The following is a 25,190-nucleotide window of genomic DNA, read 5'->3' as shown; positions in this document are numbered from 1 at the left end:
TTTACCTTAATATTTCAAGACAGCTCTACTCTCCTATCTTAAACGTAATAGTTTTGGCCTTTATCATCTTTTACCTGGACTAATACTTAAGAGCCTTCTTCAAAGAAGGCCTAACGCCACAAACCCCCCATTTTAATACATCCTCTAAAAGACTACAACCTTTATTACTAAAAACCAGATCCAATTTAGCTGGATTAATTTCCTGCTGAGATCCCTGTTGCATCTAATGCCTACAAAATAGATGTCCTTCATCACCTGGCTCCAGCCCAACATTTTAAGGCCTCACCTGCAACTCCTATTAATTCCATCCTGATTTTTCTATTTCCATTACAATTGTAATGAATTCTCCACATGTCTCCAATTCCTTTTCTTTGTACATGTTAACAGCTTTGCCTGACATGCCTCTTCTGTCCACTGCCTCCCTTCCAGCCAAGCAAACTCCTCAAATGTCATCACTTTGAAACCTTTCCTATTGTAGGTAGTCATAGTCTTTTCTGTTCTCCCACAATATTCTCTTCCTATCTGTATTTTAGCATATAACATACTGTGAGGCTCTGCTGATATATGTCACTGTGAAATTCTTAAGAACAAAGATTGCCTTCTTTTTTTCCCCTTTAATAACCAGCACTCAGAACATTTGCTGGCACATTAATCAATATTGAATGATCATTATAATTAAAATCAGCACTGCTAATAGTTTCCTTTATATAAAAGGAAAGCAAAGGCAAGAAGTTTTCAGTACATCTCCATGTCTCCCTTAGTTTGTAATAACTGCTAGTAGTAGACAGTATAAGAAGATTTATTTGAATCACTGTTTTACAGGAATTGTTAGCTATCTACCTGGGCACTCATCAGGGCAAGATGGCAGATAAGGCATTGTTCTTTCTAGCTTGTAATGCTTTATTCAGGGGTGTCCAACCTGCAGCTTGTGGGCTGTATGCGGCCCAGGATGGCTGTGAATACACCCCAACACAAAACTGTAAATATACTTAAAACATTATGAGATTTTTTTTGTGAGTATGCATAGCAATGTAATTTAATGTATGGCCCAAGACAACTCTTCTTCTTTCAATGTGGCCCAGAGATGCCAAAAGGTTGGAAACCCCTGCTTGTATATTCTAGTTTCCTCAAGTCTTGAAGATCCCATTACTCCACAGTGCCTGCATAGAATATAGCTGTTAAAAGTCTTCTGTGTATTTATTCAAGCTTCAGATTAAGACAACTTTCCTTTTTTTAAAATATTTTATTTATTTTTAGAGAGAGGAAGGGAGGGAGAAAGAGAGGAAGAGACACATCAGTGTGTGGTTGCCTCCCACGTGTCCCCCACTGGGGACCCAGCTGCAACCCAGGCATGTGCCCCGCCTGACTGGGAATCCAACTGGTGACCCTTTGGTTCATAGGCTGGCGCTCAATCCACTGAGCCACAGAAGCCGGGGTTAAGACAACTTTTCTAATGTGTGTCCTATTTCTGGGCTCCAGGTATCTTTACCCACTTTTAGAAGGCCTCAATTCCATTAGGGCATTGAAGTATTTTCTCAGTTTTAATGCCTAAGATTTTTCTTTTTAAACAATCGAGTAGTCATGAATTCTCCTGATCCCAAGGAAAAAAAGTCCCCTTTCAAGGGACTAGCTTAGCTGCTATTCCTTTGCTTTTATCTCCTGATGAATCACACTTCAGTAGGAATCAACCCTCTCAAATTAATATTCACACTTTCCTTTATCCTTAGCAAAACACATTTCACTTCTGATAATACCTATTTAATCGCTGCCACAATGAAATATAGTGGAAATCACACACAATAATTTTACTTATAAATATTTAAAATTTTAATTGTAGTAAAATACACTAAAGATAAAATTTGCCACCATAATAACTATTTTTAAGTTTATAGTTAACTGAACACTGTTAACTGATGAAGCGTATTTACACTGTTGTGTAAACCAATCTCCAAAGCTCTTTTCATCTTATAAAACTGAAATGCTATACCCATTAAATAAGTCCCCATTTCCAGCTCATGACAGTCATCATTTTACTTTTTCTATGGATTTGACTACTTAAGGTATACCTCATGTAAACGAAATCATACATTATTTGTCTGAGAGTGACTTATTTCACTTCATATAATGCTCTCCAGGTTCATCCATGCTGCAGCATCCCACTGTATTATATAAGTAATTTCATTTAACCATTTATCTATTAATGGACACCTGATTTACCTTCTGATTATTGTGAATAACGGCTTTATAAATTACCAATTTGTATATTGGTATACAAATTATGTTTGAAACCTTCCTTCTAATTCCTTGGATATATATCCAGAAGAGGAATTGCTGCATAATATGTATGAGGTCTGTCTAGAAGGTATCCAACCATGTAATATAAAAAATAGATACATTTACTGAAGAAGATACAAGATATGAAAACAATGTATACAGGACAATGATACCTCAGTCTGCTTCAAAGTAGGCAACTTGGGATCTCACACAGTTCTCCCAATCTCCATCAGCTGCCCTGTTGTATCTTCCTGTATCTCATCGACAGTTTGAAATCTCTTCCCTTTCAAAGGTGATTTAATTTGGGGAAAAGCCAGAAGTCACAGGGTACCAAATCTAGGTTGTATGGAGGCTGAGTCATCTAGGTAATTTGATGGTTTGCCAAAAACTCTGCATGAGGTAGGATGCATGAGCAGGTGTGTTGTTGTGATGAAGTTGCCAATCAGCAGCTGCCCGTAGTTGTGGCTTTCTAAACCATCCAAATAGTCTCCATGGAGAACATTCAAGCTTAATGCAAAATCTGATATAGATTCGTTGCTCTAACTGCTGGGTCATTTTGAATGCAATGGACACACAGTACACATGCTCACTCAACAGTGTCTACTGCCCCCACTGACTAGTAAAGTTGTCATTGTTCACACATGTGCATTCCACACCATTCTCCTTGGTTGCCAGGTTACATCGATGTCATTCAAACTGTTCTGGTGATATTAACAATGGCTGGACTTTTTCTGGAAAGACCTCAGATATACATTATGTCTCTTTTTATTTTATATATAAAGTAACTGTTTTATCAAGACATATCATTTAAAGTATACAGTTCAACAGTTTCTATTTAGTAAATTCAGAGTTGTGCTATGTATGATTAGTGTAGTTTCAGAACACTCACTGCTCCTAAAAAAAACTCTACCCATAAGAACTTCCCTCTTATCTATAAAATGACAACTCCCAAATTTATATTTCAAGCCTGGTACCTCTCTTTACTCACATACTCAACTGCTTGAATATTAAATAGGTTAAAAAAACTTAACCGGTCTTAAAATGATCCCCTGAATTTCCCCTACAAAATCTACTTTTCCCACAATAATTACCTCCCAAATTGAAACTTTATCCACCTAGTTGCTCAAGCTCAAAATCCTAGAATCTTTCCTGCTGTTTTTTCTCACAAACCCTACATTTAATCACTCAATAATCCTCTTGGCCAAACCTTCAACATATATCTAAAATTCAACCTCTCCATTAGCTGTTTAACACTACACCCTACTTCTGCCACGGTCACTCTCCTACTTCTATCCTTACTTTCCTACAATCTATTCTTGACACAACAGCCACAGAGATCCTTCCTGACGTCAGTCAGTTGATGTCATTTCTCTACTTCAAACCCTTGGGCCCCTATTCCACATAAAAGTCCAAGTCTTTCCAATGACCCATAAGGCCTTATACAATGTGGTCCACTGCTATTTCTGTGACCTCACTGCTTTCCAGCCTCTTCCTCATTCTGCCTGTTCCAGTCACACTAAGTCTACTTGTTCCTTCTCTAAATACACAAGGAAGCTTCCGTCTTTGCACTGATGGTTCCCTCTGTCTGGAATATTCTTTCCCCATAGCCACACGATTCAATCCCTCACCTCATTCAAATATTAGCTTAAACACCAACTCATTAGTGAGAATTTCTTTTTTTAAAGTTAAATTTATTGGGGTAACACTAGCTAATAAAATTACATAGGTTTCAGGGGTACAATTCTATACTACATGACCAGAATAGTGTATTGCATGTTCACCATCCCAAGTCTCATCCCATTACCATTTATCCCCCCATTACCATCTCCTACCTCCCCCAAACAAGGTGATTACCTGGGGGAATCTGGTAATTATCATACTATTGTCTGTTTCTGTAAGTTTTATTTGTTTTGCTTAATCCCTTCACCTTTTTCAACCAGCTCCCTAACCCCTCTGAGAGCTGTCAATCTGTTCTCTGTATCTATGAGTGGGTTCTATTTTGTTAGTTTATTTTGTTCATTAGGTTCTTTTTAAATTCAATTAAAATTTTTAATAAAATATTTTATTGATTATGCTATTACAGTTGTCCCATTCCCCCCTTTATTCCCCTCCAACCTGCAGACCCTCTCCCACCCACATTATCCCCTTTAGTTCATGCCCATACGTCTTAAGTCCTTTAGCTTTTACTTTTCCCACAGTATTCTTGCCTTGCCCCTGTCTATTTTCTACCCACCGCCTATGCTACTTATTCTCTGTACCTTCTCCCCCTCTCTCCTCTTCCCACTCCCCTGTTGTTATCCCTCCATGTGATCTCCATTTCTGTGGTTCTATTCCTGTTCTAGTTGTTTGCTTGGTTGGTTTTTGTTTTGCTGTGGTTGAAAATAATTGTGAGCTTGCTGTCTTTTTACTGTTCATGTTTTTTATCTTCTTTTTCTTAGATAAGCCCCTTTAATATTTCATATACTAAGGGATTGGTGATGATGAACTCCTTTAACTTGAGAAGCACTTTATCTGCCCTTCTATTCTAAATGAAAGCTTCGCTGAATAGAGCAATCTTGGATGTATGTCTTTGGATTTCGTGACTTGGAATACTTCTTTCCAGCCCCTTCTTGCCTGTAAGGTCTCTTTGGAGAAATCAGCTGACAATCTGATGGGAACTCCCTTGTAGGTCACTGTCCGCTTATTTCTTGCTGCTTCTAGAATTCTCTCGTTCATTTTAATCTAGGCTAATATAATTATGATGTGCCTTGGTGTGTTCCTCCTTGGGTCCACCTTCTTTGGGATTCTCTGGGCTTCCTGGAAGTCAACTGCCTTTGCCAGATTGGGGAAGTTCTCCTTTATTATTTGTTCAAATAACTTTTCCACTTGTTGCTCTTCCTCGTCCCCTTCTGGTACCCCTATAATTCAGATGTTGGAACATTTAAAGATGCCCTGGAGGTTCCTAAGCCTCTCCTCATTTTTTTGAATTCTTGTTTCTTCATTCTCTTCTGATTGGATGTTTCTTTCGTTGTTTTTTTTAAAATATATTTTATCAATTATGCCATTACAGTTGTTCTATTTCCCCCCTTCATTCCCCTCCACCCTGCACACCCCTCCCCAACCATCCCCTCTTGAGTATATGACCACGTGTCTCAAGTTCTTCAGATTCTGTATTTCCCATACTATTCTTGCCCTCCTCCCATCTATCTTCTACCTACTGTCTATGCTACTTATTTTCTGTACCTTCTCCCCCCTTCTCCTCCCACTCCCACTGTTAACCCTCCATGTGATCTTCATTTCTACGGTTCTGCTCCTGATCTAGCTGTCCTCTTAGTTTGCTTTTGTTTTAGGTGTGGTTCTTAATAACTGTGAGTTTGCTGTCCTTTCATTGTTAACATTTTTTATCTTCTTTTTCTTAGATAAGTCCCTTTAACATTTCATATAATAAGGGCTTGGTGATGATGAACTCCTTGAATTTGATCTTATCTGAAAAGCACTTTATCTGCCCTTCCATTCTAAATGAAAGCTTTGCTGGATAGAGCAATCTTGGATGTAGGTCTTTGGATTTCATGACTTGGAATACTTCTTTCCAGCCCCTTCTTGCCTATAAGGTGTCTTTGGAGAAATCAGCTGACAATCTGATGGGAACTCCCTTGTAGGTGACTGTCCCCTTATCTCTTACTGCTTGTAGGATTCTCTCCTTCATTTTAGTCTTGGCTAATGTAATGATGATGTGCTTTGGTGTGTTCCTTCTTGGGTCCAACTTCTTTGGGACTCTCTGAGCTTCCTGGATTTCCTGGAAGTCTATTTCCTTTGCCAGTTGGGGAAATTCTCCTTTATCATTTGTTCAAATAATTTTTCCACTTGTGGCTGTTCCTTTTCCCCTTCTGGTACCCCTATAATTTGGATGTTGGAATGTTTAAAGATGTCCTGAAGGTTCCTAAGCCCCTCTTCATAGTTTTGAATTCTTGTTTCTTCATTCTTTTCTGTTTGGTCATTTTTTTCCTCCTTCTGGTCCACTCCTTTGATTTACGTCCCAGTTTCCTTTCCTTTACTATGGGTTTCCCATGCATTCCCATTCATTTCAATTAGTTTAGCCTTCATTTGTTCATCTAATTTGTGACTAAAATCAACCAGTTCTGTGAGCATCCTGATCACCAGTGTTCTGAACTGTGCATCTGACAGGTTGGCTAGCTCTTGGTTGCTTAGAAGTATTGGTCCTGGGGCTTTGATTCGTTCTTCTGCTTGAGCCATAATGTTTTGGTCTGGTTGTGCCTGTTACCTATGATGGGGAGCCTTAGGTGTCCACCAGGGCGAGGCCACCCAGGTCACTGGTTTGTGACACTGTATGTGGGGGCGTGGTCATAGTGGGACAATTGCGGTCCCCTCTGCCACTTCCTGCCACTGGGGCCTGCACTGTCTGTCTCACCTCTTGTTCCTTCACCGGTTTATCTGCACGTGAATGTGTGACCATTATCAGCCCTCAGTGAGCACCTTGTGCCCTCAGTAGGTCTGCCGGCTACTCCACACCTGGGATCCGCCCATGGCTGCCAGTGTGCCTGGGTCGTGCGCCCAGGTCGGGCTGGTGGATCTTTCCTTCCGGACCCTGATCCACTCCTGGCTCTGCTCCTCTTACCAGTTTGGCTGAAGGGTTCATTGTTGTCAGACTTCTATATAGTTCAATTTTCTGTGGTTTGGCTGCATTTTTGTTGTTAAAACTTTCTTGTTTTTAAACTTGGTTGTACGAGAAGGCACAGTGCTTCCACCTACGCCTCCATCTTGGTGGAAGTTGGATGTTTCTTTCCTCCTTCTGGTCTACTCCATTGATTTGACTCCCAGTTTTCTTCCCATCACTACTGGTTCCTTGTGCATTTTTCTTCATTTCACTTAGTGTAGCCTTCATCTTTTCATCTAATTTGTGACCAAAATCAACCAATTCTCTGAGCATCCTGATCGCCAGTGCTTTGAACTGTGTATCTGATAGGTTGGCTATATCTTGGTCACTTAGTTGTACTATTTCTGGAGCTGTGATCTGTTCTGTTTCGGCCACTTTGCGGGGGGATGAGGTCATGTCTGTTATGTGTGAGGGGCGGAATCTTAGGTGTTCACCAGGGCAGGGCAACCCAGTTGCTGGATTGTGATGCTGTATGTGGGGAGGGGTCCAAGAGGGAACAATGGCGTCTGCTCAGCTCTCTGCTGGATTTCAGTTACTTCCAGTGCTTCCCCTAAGCAAACTGGGCCCTTCTGGTGCTGATTCCCAGGTGCATGGGCTTGTGTTCTACGATGTGTGGGTCTCACCAAGAAACTCTCCTGTGAGGATGGGAGGCTCTCCCTGAAGGTCAACCAACCCCCACAGGTGTTTTCAATTGGTGGTTTGATGCTTTATTTCCAGGTGCTGGGACCCTAGATTGCACAGTCTGTCTCGTTCCCCAACTATTTTTTGCATGAATGTGTAACCGCCACGAAGTCAGCTAGCCTCCTTGTGCACAGTGCTTCACTTTACAGTTGCCGCCTCGCTGGGTCTGCCTGTTGCTACCCGGAGCACAGGGTCTGTCCACTGCAATCTTGCGCACCTGGGGTGCCTTTCGTGCTTAGTGTCACGGCTTCTAGTGCCCCAACCCTTCCCCGCTTGACTCTGTCCTACCTACTGTTCTATATGAATGTCTCTATTTCAGCTCCTTGGCTGTCCGACTTCCATACAGTTCAATTTTCTGTCAGTTCTGGTTTTTATTTTGTTTCTAAATTTTTGTTGTCCTTATTTTGGTTGTGCAAGGAGGCACAGTGTGTCTACCTACACCTCCATCTTAGCCGGAAGTCCAGTAAGAACATCTTGACTGCTTAATTTAAATTCACAATGTGTTAAATTCATCCTATATATGTTTTACTCTTTTTTGTCTGTTTTATTTCTCTCAAAAATTCTTATTAATACATGATTTTTTCTCACTCAAATTATACTTGTCTTTCAATGTCCCCAATTATTTTACTGCAAAAGTATGATATTCTTTCTAAAACAGTTGTAAACATTTTTTCCACTTAGGCTGCTCTTACGTTACCTTGCCGATTCACTTCATTTTGAAGTAGCTCTTCCATTGCCTCCTCCTCAGCAATATCTAAAGGCGTGTCTCCTTCGCTGTTGACAGCTCCCACATGTGCTCCCTGACCAATCAAAAACCTGTTAAATCAAAAGGAATACAGTTAAGCAATGATGATATCGTTGGATTAAGATTAAATGTGTAGCCAATGAGGAAAACTATGTAAGAGCAGCAATAAAAACCTAGGATAGAATATATATTACTTAAAGTTTTAAAAAACTACCATAAAGCATGCTTTTTTTTTTTTTTAAAGATTTTATTTATTTATCTTTAGAGGGGAAGGGAAGGAGAGAGGGAGAGAAATATCACTGTATGGTTGCCTCTCATGGGTCCCCTGCTGGGAACTGGCCTGCAACCCAGGCATGTACCTGGACTAGGAATTGAACTGCAGTTGTTTGGTTCGCAGGCCTGCACTCCATCCACTGAGCTACACCAGCCAGAGCCATGTTTTCTTTTTTAAAAAACATTTATTTATATTCCTTAATTTTTCTATAATGTATAACAGAAAATGTAAAGCTAGCCTTGCTGACAAAAAATGTTTGTTTTGTATAATAATTATAAAGTCTTTTATAGGATCATGTCAGACGGTCTCCACTAAGGTTTTTCATTATCTTCACACCGACTAGGACCCTTACTGATCTCCATGCTCCCAGTCTCATGCCATAAGTAATAGTTCTCACTTGGGGATCCACGGGCAGAATTCAGAAAACCACTCCACTGATGCTAGTATCTTAAAATATTATGTACATTCACCACTACTTTGAAATTAAAGCAGTTACCACACTAACCATTAGGCCTTTTTATTAAATGTGTTGCTAAAAAAGCACATATAAAACTATACCACAACAATGTTTTTCTAATATTTTGACAAATGAAATCCAATATAACTTAGTTTTTCTTGTACTTTGTGTTTTACGTATCCAAAAACATAATCCCAAGAAAGTATGCACAGGCTGCATCGAACCTGCCCAAGTGATCCAGATACAAAAGGTTATCAACCACTTTCATGTGTCAACTACTCAAGTCCTAGAAACATCTATTTAACAGGACCCTTGTTAATTCCCAACTAAAGTTTTTTGAACGGTTGTAGCAGAGTAGGAGAAAACATACATGGCTCTCAATAATCTGGTTTTTTATTCTTTCTCAGCCTCATTCCTCTTCTTTACTGTATCACACTTTAAGCTCCAACAATATGGAATTGATTGTAGTTCCAGATTAAACCATGCTCTTTTGGCATTTCTGATTTCCCATTCCTGTATGTAAAGAATGGACTGCTTTTCTCTACGTCCCTAAACAATTTAACTCTTATTCATATTTTTTCATAGATTAAATAATATTCTCATGATAAAAACAATAAGAAAAAAAAACTCCAGAGTTAAAAAGAAAAAGGAAAGACCTCCTTTAAACCTCTTCTTCTGCTGTCACAATCTTCCCCAGAGATAAACACTAGCCAACAGTATAGCAAGTATCTTTCTAGTAACTTTGCTATGAATTTATGTGTGTATATAAACATATATACATAGTCACTTTTCAGTTTCTTTTTGTAACAAGAAAATTAGTGGGATTATTTTAAACACACTGGAAAGCAACGCTTTTATTCTAATAACTGAAAATATTCCATAGAATGGCTGGATAATAACTTAGACATGTTCTAAAACAAACACTGGACATTATTAATCTTAAAAAATTTCAACATAATGAGGATGAAACATCTTATCATTTTTTTAAACATACTTTCTGTTACACATGAGGTTGAAAATATTTCAATATGTTTACTGGCATTTGTATGTTCTCTTTTTGGAACTTATTTACTGCTTGTATTTTGATTGAATGTTTGTGTCCACCAAGTTCATGTTGAAATCCCAACCTTCAATGTGATAGAATTAAGAAGTGGGGCTTCTGGGAGGTAATTAGGTTTAGAAGAAGTCCTGAAGGTGGAGCACCCATAATGGGATTATTGATCTTCTGAAAGAGGAAGAGACTAGAGCTGATCACTTCTCCTCCAGAGGACAGAGATGACATGCATCTGCAAGACAGATACAGAACTGGCCAGCACCTTGGACTCCCTAGTCTCCAGAACCATGAGAAACAAATGTCTGTTGTTTAAGCCACCCAATCTATGGTACTTTGTTATAGCAGCCAAAACTGGCTAAAAGAGGTATCTAGAATATGTCTAGCACTATGTTACACGGCAGGAATACAATGGCAAGCAAAAACAAATATGGACCTGCCCCTCAAAGAACTTACAGTCTAGTAAAAAAGATCAATCCTCACCCAAGTAAGTGTAAAATTATAACTCTTATGACAGATAATTTTATTGTATCTAGCAATGAATAGAATAATCTGATTTGGTAAGATCAGGAAAAGATTATCTGAAGAATATGTAGGTAGTAAGTGTGTGTTCCAGGAAGAGAGAACAAAAGGCACCAAAATCCTGCAACAGGAAGTATGTATGGCTAGACAGGGCCAGGTTAGCTTCCCTGAGCGTAACTGAAATAACTGATTGTCCTTATACTGGGCTGGCTAAAAAATTAATTTGGTGTTTTCCATAAGATGGCTCTAGTAGCACTTAACTGTATTTAACTTCTTTAAAACCTATTTTATTAGATTGCATTGTGATAGCTGTCACAGCAGCATCCATTTTAAAAATACATCAAAATTGACGAGTTTTTGGGTAGCCATTTTAATATTGAAGATAGATGAAAATACACATTTTGGTGTATTATGCTTTATTATTTTTTAAAATATATTTTATTGATTATGCCATTACAGTTGTCCCATTTTCCCCCTTCATTCCCCTCCACCCTGTACATCCCCTTCCACCCACATTTCCATTTAGTTCATGCCCATGTGTCATAAGATCTTTAGCTTCTATATTTACCATACTACTCTTGCTCTCCCTGTCTATTTTCTCCCCACTGTCTACGCTACTTATTCTCTGTACCTTCTTCCCCCTTCTCCTCCTCCCACTCCCCTATTGCTGACCCTCCATGTGATCTCCATTCCTATGATTCTGCTCCTGATCTAGCTGTCCGCTTAGTTTGCTTTTGTTTCAGGTGTGGTTGTTAATAACTTAAAAATGCAACTGAAATGCAGAAAAAGATTTGTGCAGTGTATGGAGAAGGTGCTGTGACTAATGGGACATGTTAAAAGTGGTTTATGAAGTTCTGTGCTGGAGATTTCTTGCTGTAGAATGCTCCATGGTCAGGTAGACCAGTTGAAGTTGACAGCGATCAAATGGAGACATTGAGAACAATCAACAGTCTACCATGTGGGAGATAACTGACAAACTTAAAATATCCAAATCAATAAAGTTATTGGTGAAAATGAAAAATGTGTCTTTCATTTTATGAAAAAAGCTAAATGGGGTTTTTGGAGGAAATGGATGAATTCCAGAGATACCTAGGAGACACTGTGAGATCAGCTGGATATGAGAAATGAGGGTAAAAAAATAAAGGTGTTTAAGATAAATGAAAGTTCTTGACTTATATGATGTGGTAAATGGATAACGGTATTAATCAAAGATATACAAAGAAACTTGTTACTCTCTGCATCTAACAGGTGTGTTGCAAATATTTTTTTCATATTGTCACTGAATTAAAAAACTTTTCTTATAAGTATTTTGTATTTTACTAAATCTTAAAGGTTTTATGAAGTCAGATTAGTCAATTTTTTACTTTAAGAAGGCCTCTATCCATCTAGCTATCGGTATCTATATAGAGATGTAACTTTTACAGACACATACACTGAAAGAAAAAGAAAAATGAAAGAATATATACACTATAAAGTTAACAGAGATCACTGGTAAGAGGTAGGATCAGGAGGGATTTGTGTCAATTATGTTTTGTTTTGTTTTGTTTTGGTGAGAAGAAATTTTTTACTATTCAAGTTTTTTGCAGCAAGTTTATTTTGTATATGCATATCGGACCACAAAATAGCAACCATATCATTTTGTAGCCTGGTATTTTTAAACTTATTAATATGTTGTAAACATTTCTCTCTGTACAAAAGCAATGTTTCATCTTTTATGATTTTCATGGGACTTTCACAAACATAAGTCATAATTAATTGAGGTAATTTTGTTTTACAGTTTTGAAAAATGTGAAACTAAACAAGAATATTTATATATTACAAATAAATAAATCTAAAGCAAAAAAAAAGATATAAGTGGAGTAAAAACCTACTATGCTCTAAGGGAATATGAAAGTATTCTGCTAGGCAAAACCTTGATAAGTACTAGATATGTACACATAAAACCACTTCTATTTTACGGTACGGTATTAGAAATCATTCATAGGATACAAAGACAGAATAAAAAGAATACCTCAATGTAGCTGTAGTGCTTGTAGAAGAGGGAGCTATACGGGAAGCAGAGTCTCAAGGAAATACCAGGTCAAAGCCAAATACAGACAATCCAAAACTTATAAAAACAGGAAGGATGTTAAAAGAAAATAACAAGAGTAAGGTTCTAACACTACTGGCAGGAAGCCGGGCCTGGAGCAATCCCTTAGCTAAAAGTTTAGGTATATATATTCACGTATACATTTCAAAAACCTCTCCTGTACTCGAAAACTACTATTTACAAATGTAAATATATAAAAAGATATATTAAAATAAATAAAATCTTATTGTATTAATTCTTATCTACCATGAATAATCCAAAAAGCTATTCAAATATTGGATGGATGAAAAAAAGCATAAACATTTGAATTCTGCAGACTTTGGGTTAGACTCCTATCTTTGCCTGAACTGCTGTGTAACATTCATTAAAACATCTGAAGCCTCATTTAAAGGTGACTTACCAGGCTGTGTGAAGTCTAAATGAGTCATCTCACATGTTTAAAGTAACAAAACAAAATATATGTTATCTAGAATAACAGAAATTCACTTTGAGGGACCCCAGAGGTACTGCAAACAGATGGCTACATTTCCTTCACAACAAACATGCTGGGGTATTATAAACAACTCATTTGACTGCTAATTAGAAAAAAATATACTATATCTATTTTAGGATTTTTTTGGGAAAAATACCCAAAGATTTCTCATAGGAGTTCCAGAATGAATGTCAGATCATTGGGCTGTTTCTCAGACGGGTAATATTTTTGATGTTTCAAGGTAAATGGTTAATGATTTATTCAAGTAATGCAAAGAAGAGCAAAATTAGGATATGCCACTTAGAAAAAGACAACATTCTTTATGAATTGTGTAAGTGAAAAATGGTAAACCACCAAATTTATTGAGATTTATAATAGTCTAGCAACTGAGTAAAAAAAATAATTTTGGATAAATTAATAGATCTCACAATGGAGACATGATCCAAATGGATTTTTACAATATTATTTAAAAATCTAATGAAAGGTATAAACTTGTTAACCAAGACAGTCAATGAAACTGGGATATGGTATTATTAAATAAACAGGTAGGATCCTATCTGCATTAGAATTACTCAGTGACCAGAGATGGGGGGAGGAAAGGAATTATTAAGTACAAATTGGTAGTTACATTAACAGTCATGGGGATACAAAGTACAGCATATGGAACATAGTCAATAATATTGTAATAACTATGTATGATGAGCCAAGTGGGTACTAGACTTACCAGGGTACTCACTTTGTAAGTTATATAAATGTTATGTAAGTTCTATAACCATTATGCTGTATACCTGAAACTAATATTGAATGTCAACTGTAATTTTAAAAAATTTAAAAAAAAAAGAATTACTCAGTGTCGATTCAATTTGCAAGACAAATTTTGACAGTCTTTGTTAATTATTTTGGATTCTGAGTTTTGACAAAAATCAAACTACAGATGAAATTGTTTGAGAAAGAGAAAAAAATTCATTTAAAAATTTCAACCTTTTAATAAAAAATTTGTCTTTATATCAGAAGCTGAAAATACAGTGATCAAAAAGATACGGGGAGCCCTGGCTTGTATGGCTCAGTGGACTGAGCACTGGCCTGCAAACCAGAGGGTCACTGGTTGATTCCCAGTCAGGGCACATGCCTGGGTTGTGGACCAGGTTCCCAGTGGGGGGGAGCACAAGAGGCAACCACACATTGATGTTTCTCTTCTCTTCCTTCCCCTCTGTCTAAAAATAAATAAGTAAAATCTTTTTAAAAAAGTATTAAATAAAGACAAGAAGAAAGTAACTTCAGAACTGAATATATTTAGTGTCTAAATTTAATGAATACTGAGGTTCTTATATGCTGTAAGAAAATTAATATCAAGAAGTCATTTTATACAATATATGAATGTTTCATGTATTCAATATATGAATTTTTAAAACTCAGAAAGTGAGTATGGCCTTAAAAAAGAAAATTCTGTTGTATAGATGAACCTGTAGACCATTATGCTAAGCAAAAAGAAGCCAGTCACAAAAGGACAAATACTTTTATGATTCCACTTACATGAAGTATCTAAAGTTGTCAAAATAATAAAAACAGAAAATACAAAGGTGGTTATCAAGGACTAAAGAGAGAAGAGAGGACAGATTAGTGTTTAGTGGGTACAGTTTCGGTACTACGAGATAAAAAATTCTAGAGATCTGTTGTACAATGAATAAAGAACACTACTGAACTATACCCTTAATATGGTTAAGATGGAAAGTTAACATTATGTGTTTTTAATCATGACAAAAACATTTTCAAAATATCAGAAGATCAGCAGAATACCATTCAAATAGTTGTTTTTTTTGACAATCCAAATGAATTACTCAGATTCATCCAATGAGAAAGAAATTATGAAAACTAAGCAACCTGAACTTTTGAAAGTGGGTAAGCAGAACATTACTATTTCCTTTTGGAATTCTCTCAGAAACAAAAATTATAAAATAAATATAAATAATCTTATGCATCTTCAGAGAAATGCACTTGGCAATGTTATTTTTGAAGTTCTATACCACAATGAAAAATAGTTGTAACAGTAAGAATCCAAACAAAAGTTGACTTCAAAAGTCTCCTTAGAAATAATCTTTTCTTTCAGCACTTGACAAATATGCCACTTCCTCCTGGTCTCCACAGTTTCTGATGAGAAATTTGTCATTCAACCCACTGCCCACCCCAGAGCATAGTTTCTTTCTCAATGCCTTCAAGGTTTTAAATTTGTCTTTAGTTTTTCCGAGGGTTACATGTAGCATATCTTTGTGTGGACTGCTGTGGCTTATCCTATTTAGAATTCACTAAGCTTTTTGCACCTGCAGGTTTGTACCTTTTGCTCAGTTTGGAAAAAATTTTGACCATCTTTTATCATTTCTTTAAATACTTTTCTAGCATGCCTTCTTTCTCCTTTTCTTCTCGGACTCCAATAGTACAAACATTAGCTTTATGTTACCATCCCACAAAACCATGACGCTTTGTTCATTTTATTTCAGTCTATTTTCTCTGTTGCAATGATTTGGTAATTTCTTTTCTATTTCTCAGGTCATTAATTCTTTCTTCTTTCCCCTCCATTCTTTTGTTGAGGCTATCCACTGAATTTTTATTTATTTTGGTTATAGATTTCTGAAGTTCTAAAATTTCCATTTGGTTCTTCCTAGTATCTTCCAATTCTTTGCAGACTTTCTGTTTTGTTTTTAGCTGAGACTTATTTTTTCATTTAATTTAGGCATGGTCGTAATTGCCTGTTTAAGCATTCTGATGGTATCTTGCTGACAGTCTTTGTCAGATAATTTTAAGATTAATATTGTTGTCATAGCAATGTTAGTCTCTATTGATTACCTTCTATTTAATTTGAAAATTCCTTGGTATAACGATTTTCAGTTGAAATCTGAACACTGTGGCTGTGTTACAACTCTAGATCTTGCTTCAATCTTCTATGTCAGCTGGCTTTGCCTGGCCCTGATCTAACAGAGAAAGGTGGGGATGTAAGTCCCCACTCAGTCTACAGTGATACCAGAGATGGGGCAGCTCCTTGCTACTTCTGGCTTCTTGCCAAACCTACACTGACACCTCCTGCTGAAAAGGATATCAGTGTCCCACTACTATTCATCATAGCCTCCACTGACACCATCAAGGAAGGGAGGCAGGACTCTTTACTGCTTGGTGGTAGTGGTGAAAAGTAATCACTGCACACTAGGTCTCCTTAGACATCACTCTGGGAGGAAGAAGTAAGAGCTCCTCCTCATTGGCAGGTGGAGGCAGAAGTCCAGGCTTTCCACATGGTCTCTACTGTAACAGAGGGAGGGCTAGTTAACCATCTGATAGGAATAAAAGTCTTGTCCAGCTTTATATCTAGACTAATTTGACATCACTACAGTGTGGGCACTGGGGTACGGTATTAAACCCGTAAGGGTGGAAGTCTATGCTCCCTACTTGGCCTTTCCTGGTCAATGTATGTGGGTGGGATTAACAATTTTTTTTACATAATGCAAGGTTGGAGTAGTTGTTATTATTATTTTTAAGTTTTCTGCCTTTGCAAGGTGCTCCTCTCCCAGTATTTGGCTAAAGAGATCAGGCTTTTGTTGGGACTTTTTTTGGTCTGTATCCATTGGTGCTTTGGGTTACCAGCTTCGCTGGGTCCAGGTACGGCATATGAGGGAGGAAAAAAAAGAGAAAGGGAGGGAGAGAGAGAGAGAGAGACAGAGCAAACACCAGAATACTCACCCCTGTGTCATTCTCTGAATCTTAAGATCCCCTAGCTGCTCTGCTTTCTTCCCTCTACCTTTTAAATTTACCTTATGTTTATAGATAATGTTTAGGGTTGTTTGTTGTACTTATCAAGAGAATAGGGCAAAGTATATCTATTCTATTTGCCTACAGGCAAAAATTCTCTCTACCATTTTTAATTGTCAAGAAATTGCTTAATCCTTTCACCCTTTTGACCTAGCTTTCCTACCCCCTCTCTTCTGACAGCTATGAGTCTGTTTCTATTTTATCAGTTTATTTTGTTCATTAGATTCTACATAAAAGTAAAATCATATAGTATTTGTCTCTCTCTGACTTATTTCACTTAGCATTATACTCTCCAGGATTAAGAAAAAAAGAAACAGCAGCAGCAACAAAAAACTCATAGACAGACAACACCATGGTCATTACCAGAGGAAAATAGGGGTGGGAAGAGGCAGGAGAGGTTAAAGGGGGGATAAATGGTGATGGAAACAGACATGACGTGGGATGGTGAACAAAGTACAATCTACAGAGGATATATTACAGAATTGTACACTTTAAAATATATATTTTATTGATTATGCCATTACAGTTCTCCCATTCCCCCCCTTCATGCCCCTCCACCCTGCACACCCCTCCCCAACCATCCCCCCTTTAGTTTATGGCCACGTGTCACAAGTTCTTTAGATTCTATATTTTCCATACTATTCTTGCCCTTCCCCTATTTTCTACCTACGGCCTATGCTACTTATTCTCTGTACCTTCTTTCTCCTTCTCCCACTCCCCTGTTGCTAACCCTCCATGTGATCTCCATTCCTATGGTTCTGCTCCTCATCTAGCTGTCTGCTTAGTTTGCTTTTGTTTTAGGTATGGTTGTTAATAACTGTGAGTTTGCTGTCCTTTCACTGTTCATATTTTCTATCTTCTTTTTCTTAGATAAGTCCCTTTAACATTTCATATAATAAGGGCTTGGTGATGATGAACTCCTTAAATTTGATCTTAGAATCTGAGAAGCACTTCATCTGTCCTTCCATTCTAAATGAAAGCTTTGCTGGATAGAGCAATCTTGGACGTAGGTCTTTGGATTTCATGACTTGGAATACTTCTTTCTAGCCCCTTCTTGCCTGTAAGGTCTCTTTTGAGAAATCCACTGATAGTCTGATGGGAACTCCTTTGTAGGTGACTGTCCCCTTATCTCTTGCTGCTTCTAGGATGCTCTCCTTCATTTTAATCTTGCCTAATGTAATTATGATGTGCGCCTTGGTGCGTTCCTTCTTGGGTCCAACTTCTTTGGGACTCTCTGAGCTTCCTGGACTTTCTGGAAGTCTATTTCCTTTGCCAGAATGGGGGAGTTCTCCTTTATTATTTGTTCAAATAAATTTTCCACTTGCTTTTTCTCTTCCCCTTCTGGTACCCCTATAATTCAGATGTTGGAACATTTAAAGATGTCCTGGATGTTCCTAAGCCTCTCATTTTTTTAAATTGTTTGTCCATATTTTTCTGTTTGGTCGTTTTTTTCTTCCTTCTGGTCCACTCCTTTGATTTGCGTCCCAGTTTCCTTCCCATCATTGTTGGTTCCCTGTGTATTTCCCTTCATTTCACTTAATTTAACCTTCCTTTGTTCATCTAATTTGTGACTAAAATCAACCAGTTCTGTGAGCATCCTGATCACCAGTGTTTTGAACTGTGCATCTGATAGGCTGGCTATCTCTTGGTTGCTTAGAAGTATTGGCTCTGGGGCTTTCAGTTGTTCTTCTGCTTGAGCCATAATGTTTTGGTCTGTTCATGCCTGTTACCTATGATGGGAGGAGCCTAAGGTGTTCACCAGGGTGGGGTGACCCTGTTGCTGGGTTGTGACACTGTATGTGGGGGTGAGGTCAGAGAGGGGCAATGGCGTTTGTTCTGCTCTCTCTCGAATTTCGGTCCCCTCTGCTGCTTCCCGCAAGCAAATTGGGCTCTTCTGGTGCTGGTTCCCAGGTGTGTGGGCTTATGCACCGTCCAGGACCCTGTGGTTCTCTCCAAGGAACTCTCTGTGAGCCTGTGAGCCTCCCTCGGCACCTCGACCCCTGAAAGTTTCTCCAATTGATGCTTTTAGGCTTAATTCCCATTGCTGGGGCCCTGGTTTGTATGGTCGGTCTCACTGCTTGCTTTTTTGCTGATTTACCTGAGTCTGAATGTGTGACCACGTTCAGCCAGCTGCCTTGCGCCCTCACTGGGTGTGCCTGTTGCCACCCCATACCTGGGATCTGCCAACCACCGCGTGCGCGCCTGGGTTGGTCTGGCCACTTTTTCTTACGTGACCCCTCTCTGCCAGCCAAGACTCCACCCCTCTTACCGGTCTGGCTGAATGGTTCATTGTTGTCGGACTTCTGTACAGTTCAATTTGTGTCTGTTTTGGTTACTAAATCTTTGTTGTCTTAAAACTTGGTTGTGGGAGGAGGCATAGTGTTTCCACCTACGCCTCCATCTTGGCCGGAAATAAAGAACTGTATACTTTAAACCCCTATAAATTTATTAACCAATGTAACCCCAATAAATTTTAAAAATTTGCAAAGTTTACAACATTACCAATTTTTAACCTTTTAAACAACTTCCATTTATTAAAACCCAAAGGTAGAAGCATTATTTTTGTATATAAATCATATTATTCATACAATTGTTACTAGGCTCGACACTGGCCAAATTTAAATTTCTGACACCATGATTCCACATTTATGCTACAGATATAATAAATTATGCCAAAAAAGGCCAGATCAATACTTGTGAGCGAAATGAGTCTATATGTAAAACTTAACTCTATTTCCAATTGTCTAGGCACCTGAGTTGTCATTTATAAACAAATTCAAAATGTGGGGAAGTATTTTAATTCCTCTCTTCTCTCAGCAACGCCGCCTTTAAATATAAAAAAATCCTGAAGGTTCTATCTTCAGCATTTCCAATTTCTCTCAATTATTCCCCATAACAGTGACTCTATACTTTTTTGATAAGATACTATCTGCTGGTAACACACATTTATTTATTAAAATCAATTACTTTATTACTTTAGCACTGCAGCTCCCAATTCCCAGAGGCAAATATCCTACTTATTGTGTAATAATTCTAAGATGTACATTTCCCTAACATTTTAATATCACTGAAATCTTCTACAGTCATTAAGGTCTTAAAAATGGGGATACTGGTAGCAGACAAGATGTAGTTGTCAATATCTGTCCTCATGTGACCCCGGTCACAACTAGCCATATATTTTTTTCATTTTGACTCATGTGCATTGTTTGTTGAGCTTAACTGTTGTTCAAAATGTTTTCTTGGATTTTGTCTGAAACTTTTTTGTTGATACTTTCTAGTAGTATTGAAAAAGCATCAATATCAAAACTTGAACAATGGTCAGTTGATTGGAGTGTCATCCTGTGCACCAACAAGGTTCTGGGTTCAATCCCTGGTCAGGGCACATACCTATGTAGCAGGTTTGATCCCCTGCTGAGAACCAACTGATGTTTCTCTCTCCTCTCTCTCCCTGTCTCTCTCTCTCTAATATCAATAAAAATATTCTAGGGTGAGGATTAAAAAAAACCAAAAACTTGCAGAATGCGTATCAGTGGCTTAGAAGGAAATCCCAAGGGCAACAGCAGAATATTCTTAAGCAACATGACATTAATGATACTAAATTGCCCAGAGAATGTGTAAAAAAAACAAACAAACAAAAACTAGGTGATTAAAAAGTTAAAAGAACACTATCACAGTTTGATTATTTTAACCCGAGTTCATAATAAAATATTAGCACTGTGTTATAAAAATGGCATCCTAGGTCTGATGAAATCCAGTACATGCATTATAAACACACCCAAAACATTCCTAGTTTCCTATTGCAGCATTACCATGGACATCTCACTTTAGGTCTATCTAAGTCCGTAGGTCTATTACACCGTCTCCTCTGCTTCCCTCTGTCTTGCTCCTTAGATCCCTTAATAAGTTTAATAGCATCATATTCCCAAGTACAAAGGTTAGAAAGAAGAGCAGAATAGTGCAGTGGCTGTAGTACAGACATGAAAAGTTAGAATGTATAGGTTCAAATCCTAGCTCTGCCATTTACTGTGTGATTTCTCTCTGTGACTCAGTTTTCTCATCTACAAAATAAGAATTATAATATAGGCCTGCCATCACTCATCCAAACCCATCACTCATCTGCAAATGTAAAATCTTTTAGAAAGATAACATTATAGATTATTTAACAACTCCACTGAGTCTGGGGGGGGGCACTCTATAACCAAACACATTAATACCGTATTTTGCCATGTATAATGTGAACCCATGTTTTTGTGCACACTATACCTGGATTATAACCATAGTATGTAATCATTATACCAATGTATTGTGTATATTCTTACTTACCTCTCTTAAAAATGTGGGCAAAAAGTGGGAATTAATTATACATGGCAAAATATGGTATTACTGCCAAAAATATATTTCCAGTACGTAACAAAGACTTTCCAGTCTCATCTGCTATTCTCTCCCTATTCCACTAATGTTACTCTCCCTGAAAAAAACCTTCAGCTCCAAAGAAACCTTTTCATCTAATACAATCAGAACAAGTATTTGCTTGGTTAAGCAGAAAAGATGATTAAAATAGAAAATCATAAAATAGAATACATATATGAAAATAAATAAACAAAAATAAGACATTTATTTCAACATAAAAGACACTGGAGAATGTCTCCAGTGACTTAAATCCATGCTGCTGCTTTTAAGCATAAGCCATACCCGTAACGCATTGTCTAGGACTTCAAAGTGTCTTTAAAGTCAAAGAAAAAACAGAAGGAAATAGAAAAGCAATCTAGGTATTTTTTCTTTCAGTCCTTCAGTTGTTGCACCCACATCTAATAAACAGCAATTTTATGTTTAGGGCCTTGCCTTTATTGAGTCTTTCCAAAGTGTTTAATATAGCGGTAGCAACAGTTTATTTTTTTTGCACCGTTTTATCGGTTTGGGGCAATCTGATTAAATTAAACAATCACTAATAAGTTTGACGGGCATTAACAGGCTAAAACACACACAACTAACTTTTGGTAGTCTTATAATTCAGTTGCTGGAAATGAAGGTGAGTTCAGCAGAAGTAGTTTATTAGCTTCAGTGTTCAGTTTTAACAACTTTATGGGAATCAGTCAGTATGTTTTAACAAAGAAATGACAAATGTTAATTAGTCAATATGATAGGAGCCAGCTAAGAGCTTTACATACATTATTTCTCATTCATGAATAACGTGACTTTAATTAAGGAGCTCTTAACACCCAGAGGCAAAAACTCTATTCATCATTTAACACTGTTGTTTTCTTTAGAGTCTTTCTCTGATTAGACTAAATAGAAATAATTCTTCCTCAGTGTTCTTTGTTCACTCAACTCTTGGTCCTTCTTTAATATCTAGTGTTAGTTAACTGACTTCACACGTATCTATAAGCTTGAAGATCAGAGATTATGTTGCATGCAGTCACTTTTCATCTCATAATGCCTGACACTACTATAGGAGGCAACTGTGTTAAGATGGAAAGAACATAAAAATTTGAGTCTTGAGAATGAGGACCCAGTACTGACTATGAAATAGAAATAATAGTGAATATCCCCACAAAGTTGTTTAAAAAATGGAGTAAACATGATATGAGAATATCATGTTTATAGTTTTAGACACATATACCTAATTGTCATTATAGCAAGATACAAGTATCTCTCAAATAAAATTTTACTATTTTCATAGGAGCTTTGATTTAGTTTTACTTTCTAAAACTTTCAATCAAAATACATGGTCTGTTTTATACGAACAAAGTATCCTTTAAAAAGTATCCTTTTGCTATATAACAGCAAAATTCATGGATCTGCCAACTCTTCTTGGGGCTCAATGCCTACATATCAAAGCGTAATTATGACAAATGACTACATTTTGCCTCTGCTCTGCTCATCTAGTTAGTTCTGAGACAAAATTACAATAATCCAGGATAAACAAGAGCTTATTGTTTTGCACTAAAAGTAGTGCAAAATTTGCATTATGCAAAATTCTTCAAAAATTGCATTATGAAGAATAAGTAATTTAGCTAACATTTTCTGAATACTAAGTATGTGCCACACATTCTGCCAAGTGTCTCATATATATTATCTCATTTAATCTTCAAAATAATCTTATAAAGTAGGGATAAGTATTAACACTTCCATTTTATAGACAAGGAAGGAAGCAGAGGTTCAGAGAAGCTGGTAATTTGTTCAAAGTTAACCATAACTATTTGGCAGAGTTAAAATTTAAATAGAGTTGCCTGATTCCTGAGGCTGAAATCAGTATTATAATGTTTCTCATTGGCATGGTAAAGTTTATATAGTTCTTAAACTGATAAGAATTTTGGATTCTTTTACCAAAAATAACAGTAGTATTTCATTTCAGACATAAGAATGAGCAGGTTCAGACTATGAAGCAAGATGTCTAAGTTTGTTTAAGGCTAAGCAAAGGGACCAGACCAGAGTGACTAAATGAAGACAGCCTAGACAAGGGTGAAGGAAATGAAGTCAGAAAGGTGACAAAGGCCCACACAAAAGCCTTGTAGGCCACCAGAACTCTGGTTTCCACCCTGAAGGCATTATGAATCTATAGGAGAGCTCTGAGTAAAAATATGTTATCCCACTTAATATATTTTAAAAAGGTCATTCTGGCTGCTATATGGAAAAAAACATGGGGAGAAGAGGATGATTATGGTTAGAATTATTCCAACTGCAATAATTCCACTGAAAAACAACAGTATCCAGAATTCAGGGAGAAATGAAAAGGGGGATGAAAAACAGTTACATATTGGATATACTTTGAAGGACAAGTCATGAAAAATCTTGAGGATACTGTTGGATGTTTATGGAATAAAGGTTAAAATGAAGAAAAGCCAAGCTATAAATAAGCTACCACAAATATTTAAAAGTTTTCATATCCTTAAATAGTTTGTTCTTTAATGATTAAGTGACAAAGCTAATAAAACTCTCCCCTGCTGTAAATAAAACCATGAAAATGTCACTGAATGTAATTCCACCAGCACTTTAAAATGATATGAAATCCTTAACAGTGGTGCCTTTAAAACTACTTCAAACAACAAGAAAATTATATTAAATATACTAATTAACCAATATTCTATATTCTATATACTATGAAGCTATGTACCATTAACCTAATACAGGACTAATTTTCTCTACTATTGGAAAATTTTATGGCTAGCACTAAAGCAACTCAAGATTAAAACACTCCTTAAACATCTACAGTAGAGGCCTAAAAAAGAAAGGTGGTGATGAAATGAAAATACAAAGAGATTATATCAGAATAACAACCACACCAATAACCAAAAACATTAATAAAACAAGTCGTTTAAGTTTTATTGTTCAAATACAAAATATATTTCACATAAACATAAAAATTCTTATGATTTACAAGAATACAAAAAAAACCCAAACAAACAAAAAAACCCTTCCAAGGCCAAAACTGCACTCATTCCAATAGAAAACATTCACCGGTCAATCAAGAGGCACTGGCTGAATAAACTACACAATGGAGAACTAAACCTAAAAAGAATGATGAGAAATATCTCTGTCTTCCACTACATAGTATTCTCCATAATAAACTGTAAAGCAAAAAGAACAAAGTAGAGAAATATGTGTATAATGTTCTACCATTTATCCACAAAGGACGAGCAATACTTATGCACCTCCTTTCTCCCCTGCCCAAAACCCAACCAAACTAACCAAAAAACTTCAAACTGCTTTTAGTAAGCATATTGTTGCTGTTGGTGGTGGTGCTATTATTGTTATAAGCAGCATAATGTATGTGTAATATATAATGAAACAAACAGTAATTGTTATTTGAATCTTATTGTTCCTGGCAATGAAGTGAAAGAAAAAGGAAATAGTGATACAAGAGGGAGAAATTAAATAAAAACATCTTGTTGCTGAATTTGAATTGGAAAAAATTGGCAGTAACAATGAGCACTTCTAGCACCTGTTATTAGGAAGGAGCTCTGTGGTAATAGTGCAAATCCAGACCAGGGCAGGAAATGTAAAAGATGTCTGGAACATCTTGTAATACTAAGTACAAGGAAGGTATTAAAATTCACTTTATTTGGTCATGTCCCAAAGACACAGAAGTCATATGAAGAGAGTTTTAATGACCAAAGATGGTATAATATATATACTAATCAATAAAGATAATATAACTTCAGTGGATTTAAACACA

The 25,190-nt window shown here is 37.0% G+C and overlaps 1 protein-coding gene across 6 annotated transcripts in view; it reads right to left on the bottom strand.

Annotated features, from left to right (window-relative positions):
- The window catches only part of PPP1R12A (protein phosphatase 1 regulatory subunit 12A), a 146,796-nt gene that overhangs the window by 71,742 nt on the left and 49,864 nt on the right, over positions 1 to 25,190 (bottom strand). For all 6 annotated transcript variants that reach the window (XM_037158485.2, XM_037158486.2, XM_037158489.2 and 3 more), the window contains exon 3: positions 8,307 to 8,425. In XM_037158485.2, coding sequence (XP_037014380.2) covers positions 8,307 to 8,425 — 119 coding nt within the window. The remainder of the gene's footprint in view (positions 1 to 8,306; positions 8,426 to 25,190) is intronic.

Source organism: Artibeus jamaicensis, unplaced genomic scaffold (genome assembly GCF_021234435.1).
Source record: "Artibeus jamaicensis isolate MK-2021 breed Jamaican fruit bat unplaced genomic scaffold, CSHL_Jam_final scaffold_584, whole genome shotgun sequence".
Taxonomy (NCBI): Eukaryota; Metazoa; Chordata; class Mammalia; order Chiroptera; family Phyllostomidae; genus Artibeus; species Artibeus jamaicensis.
This window is presented reverse-complemented; position numbering and strand designations above follow the sequence as displayed.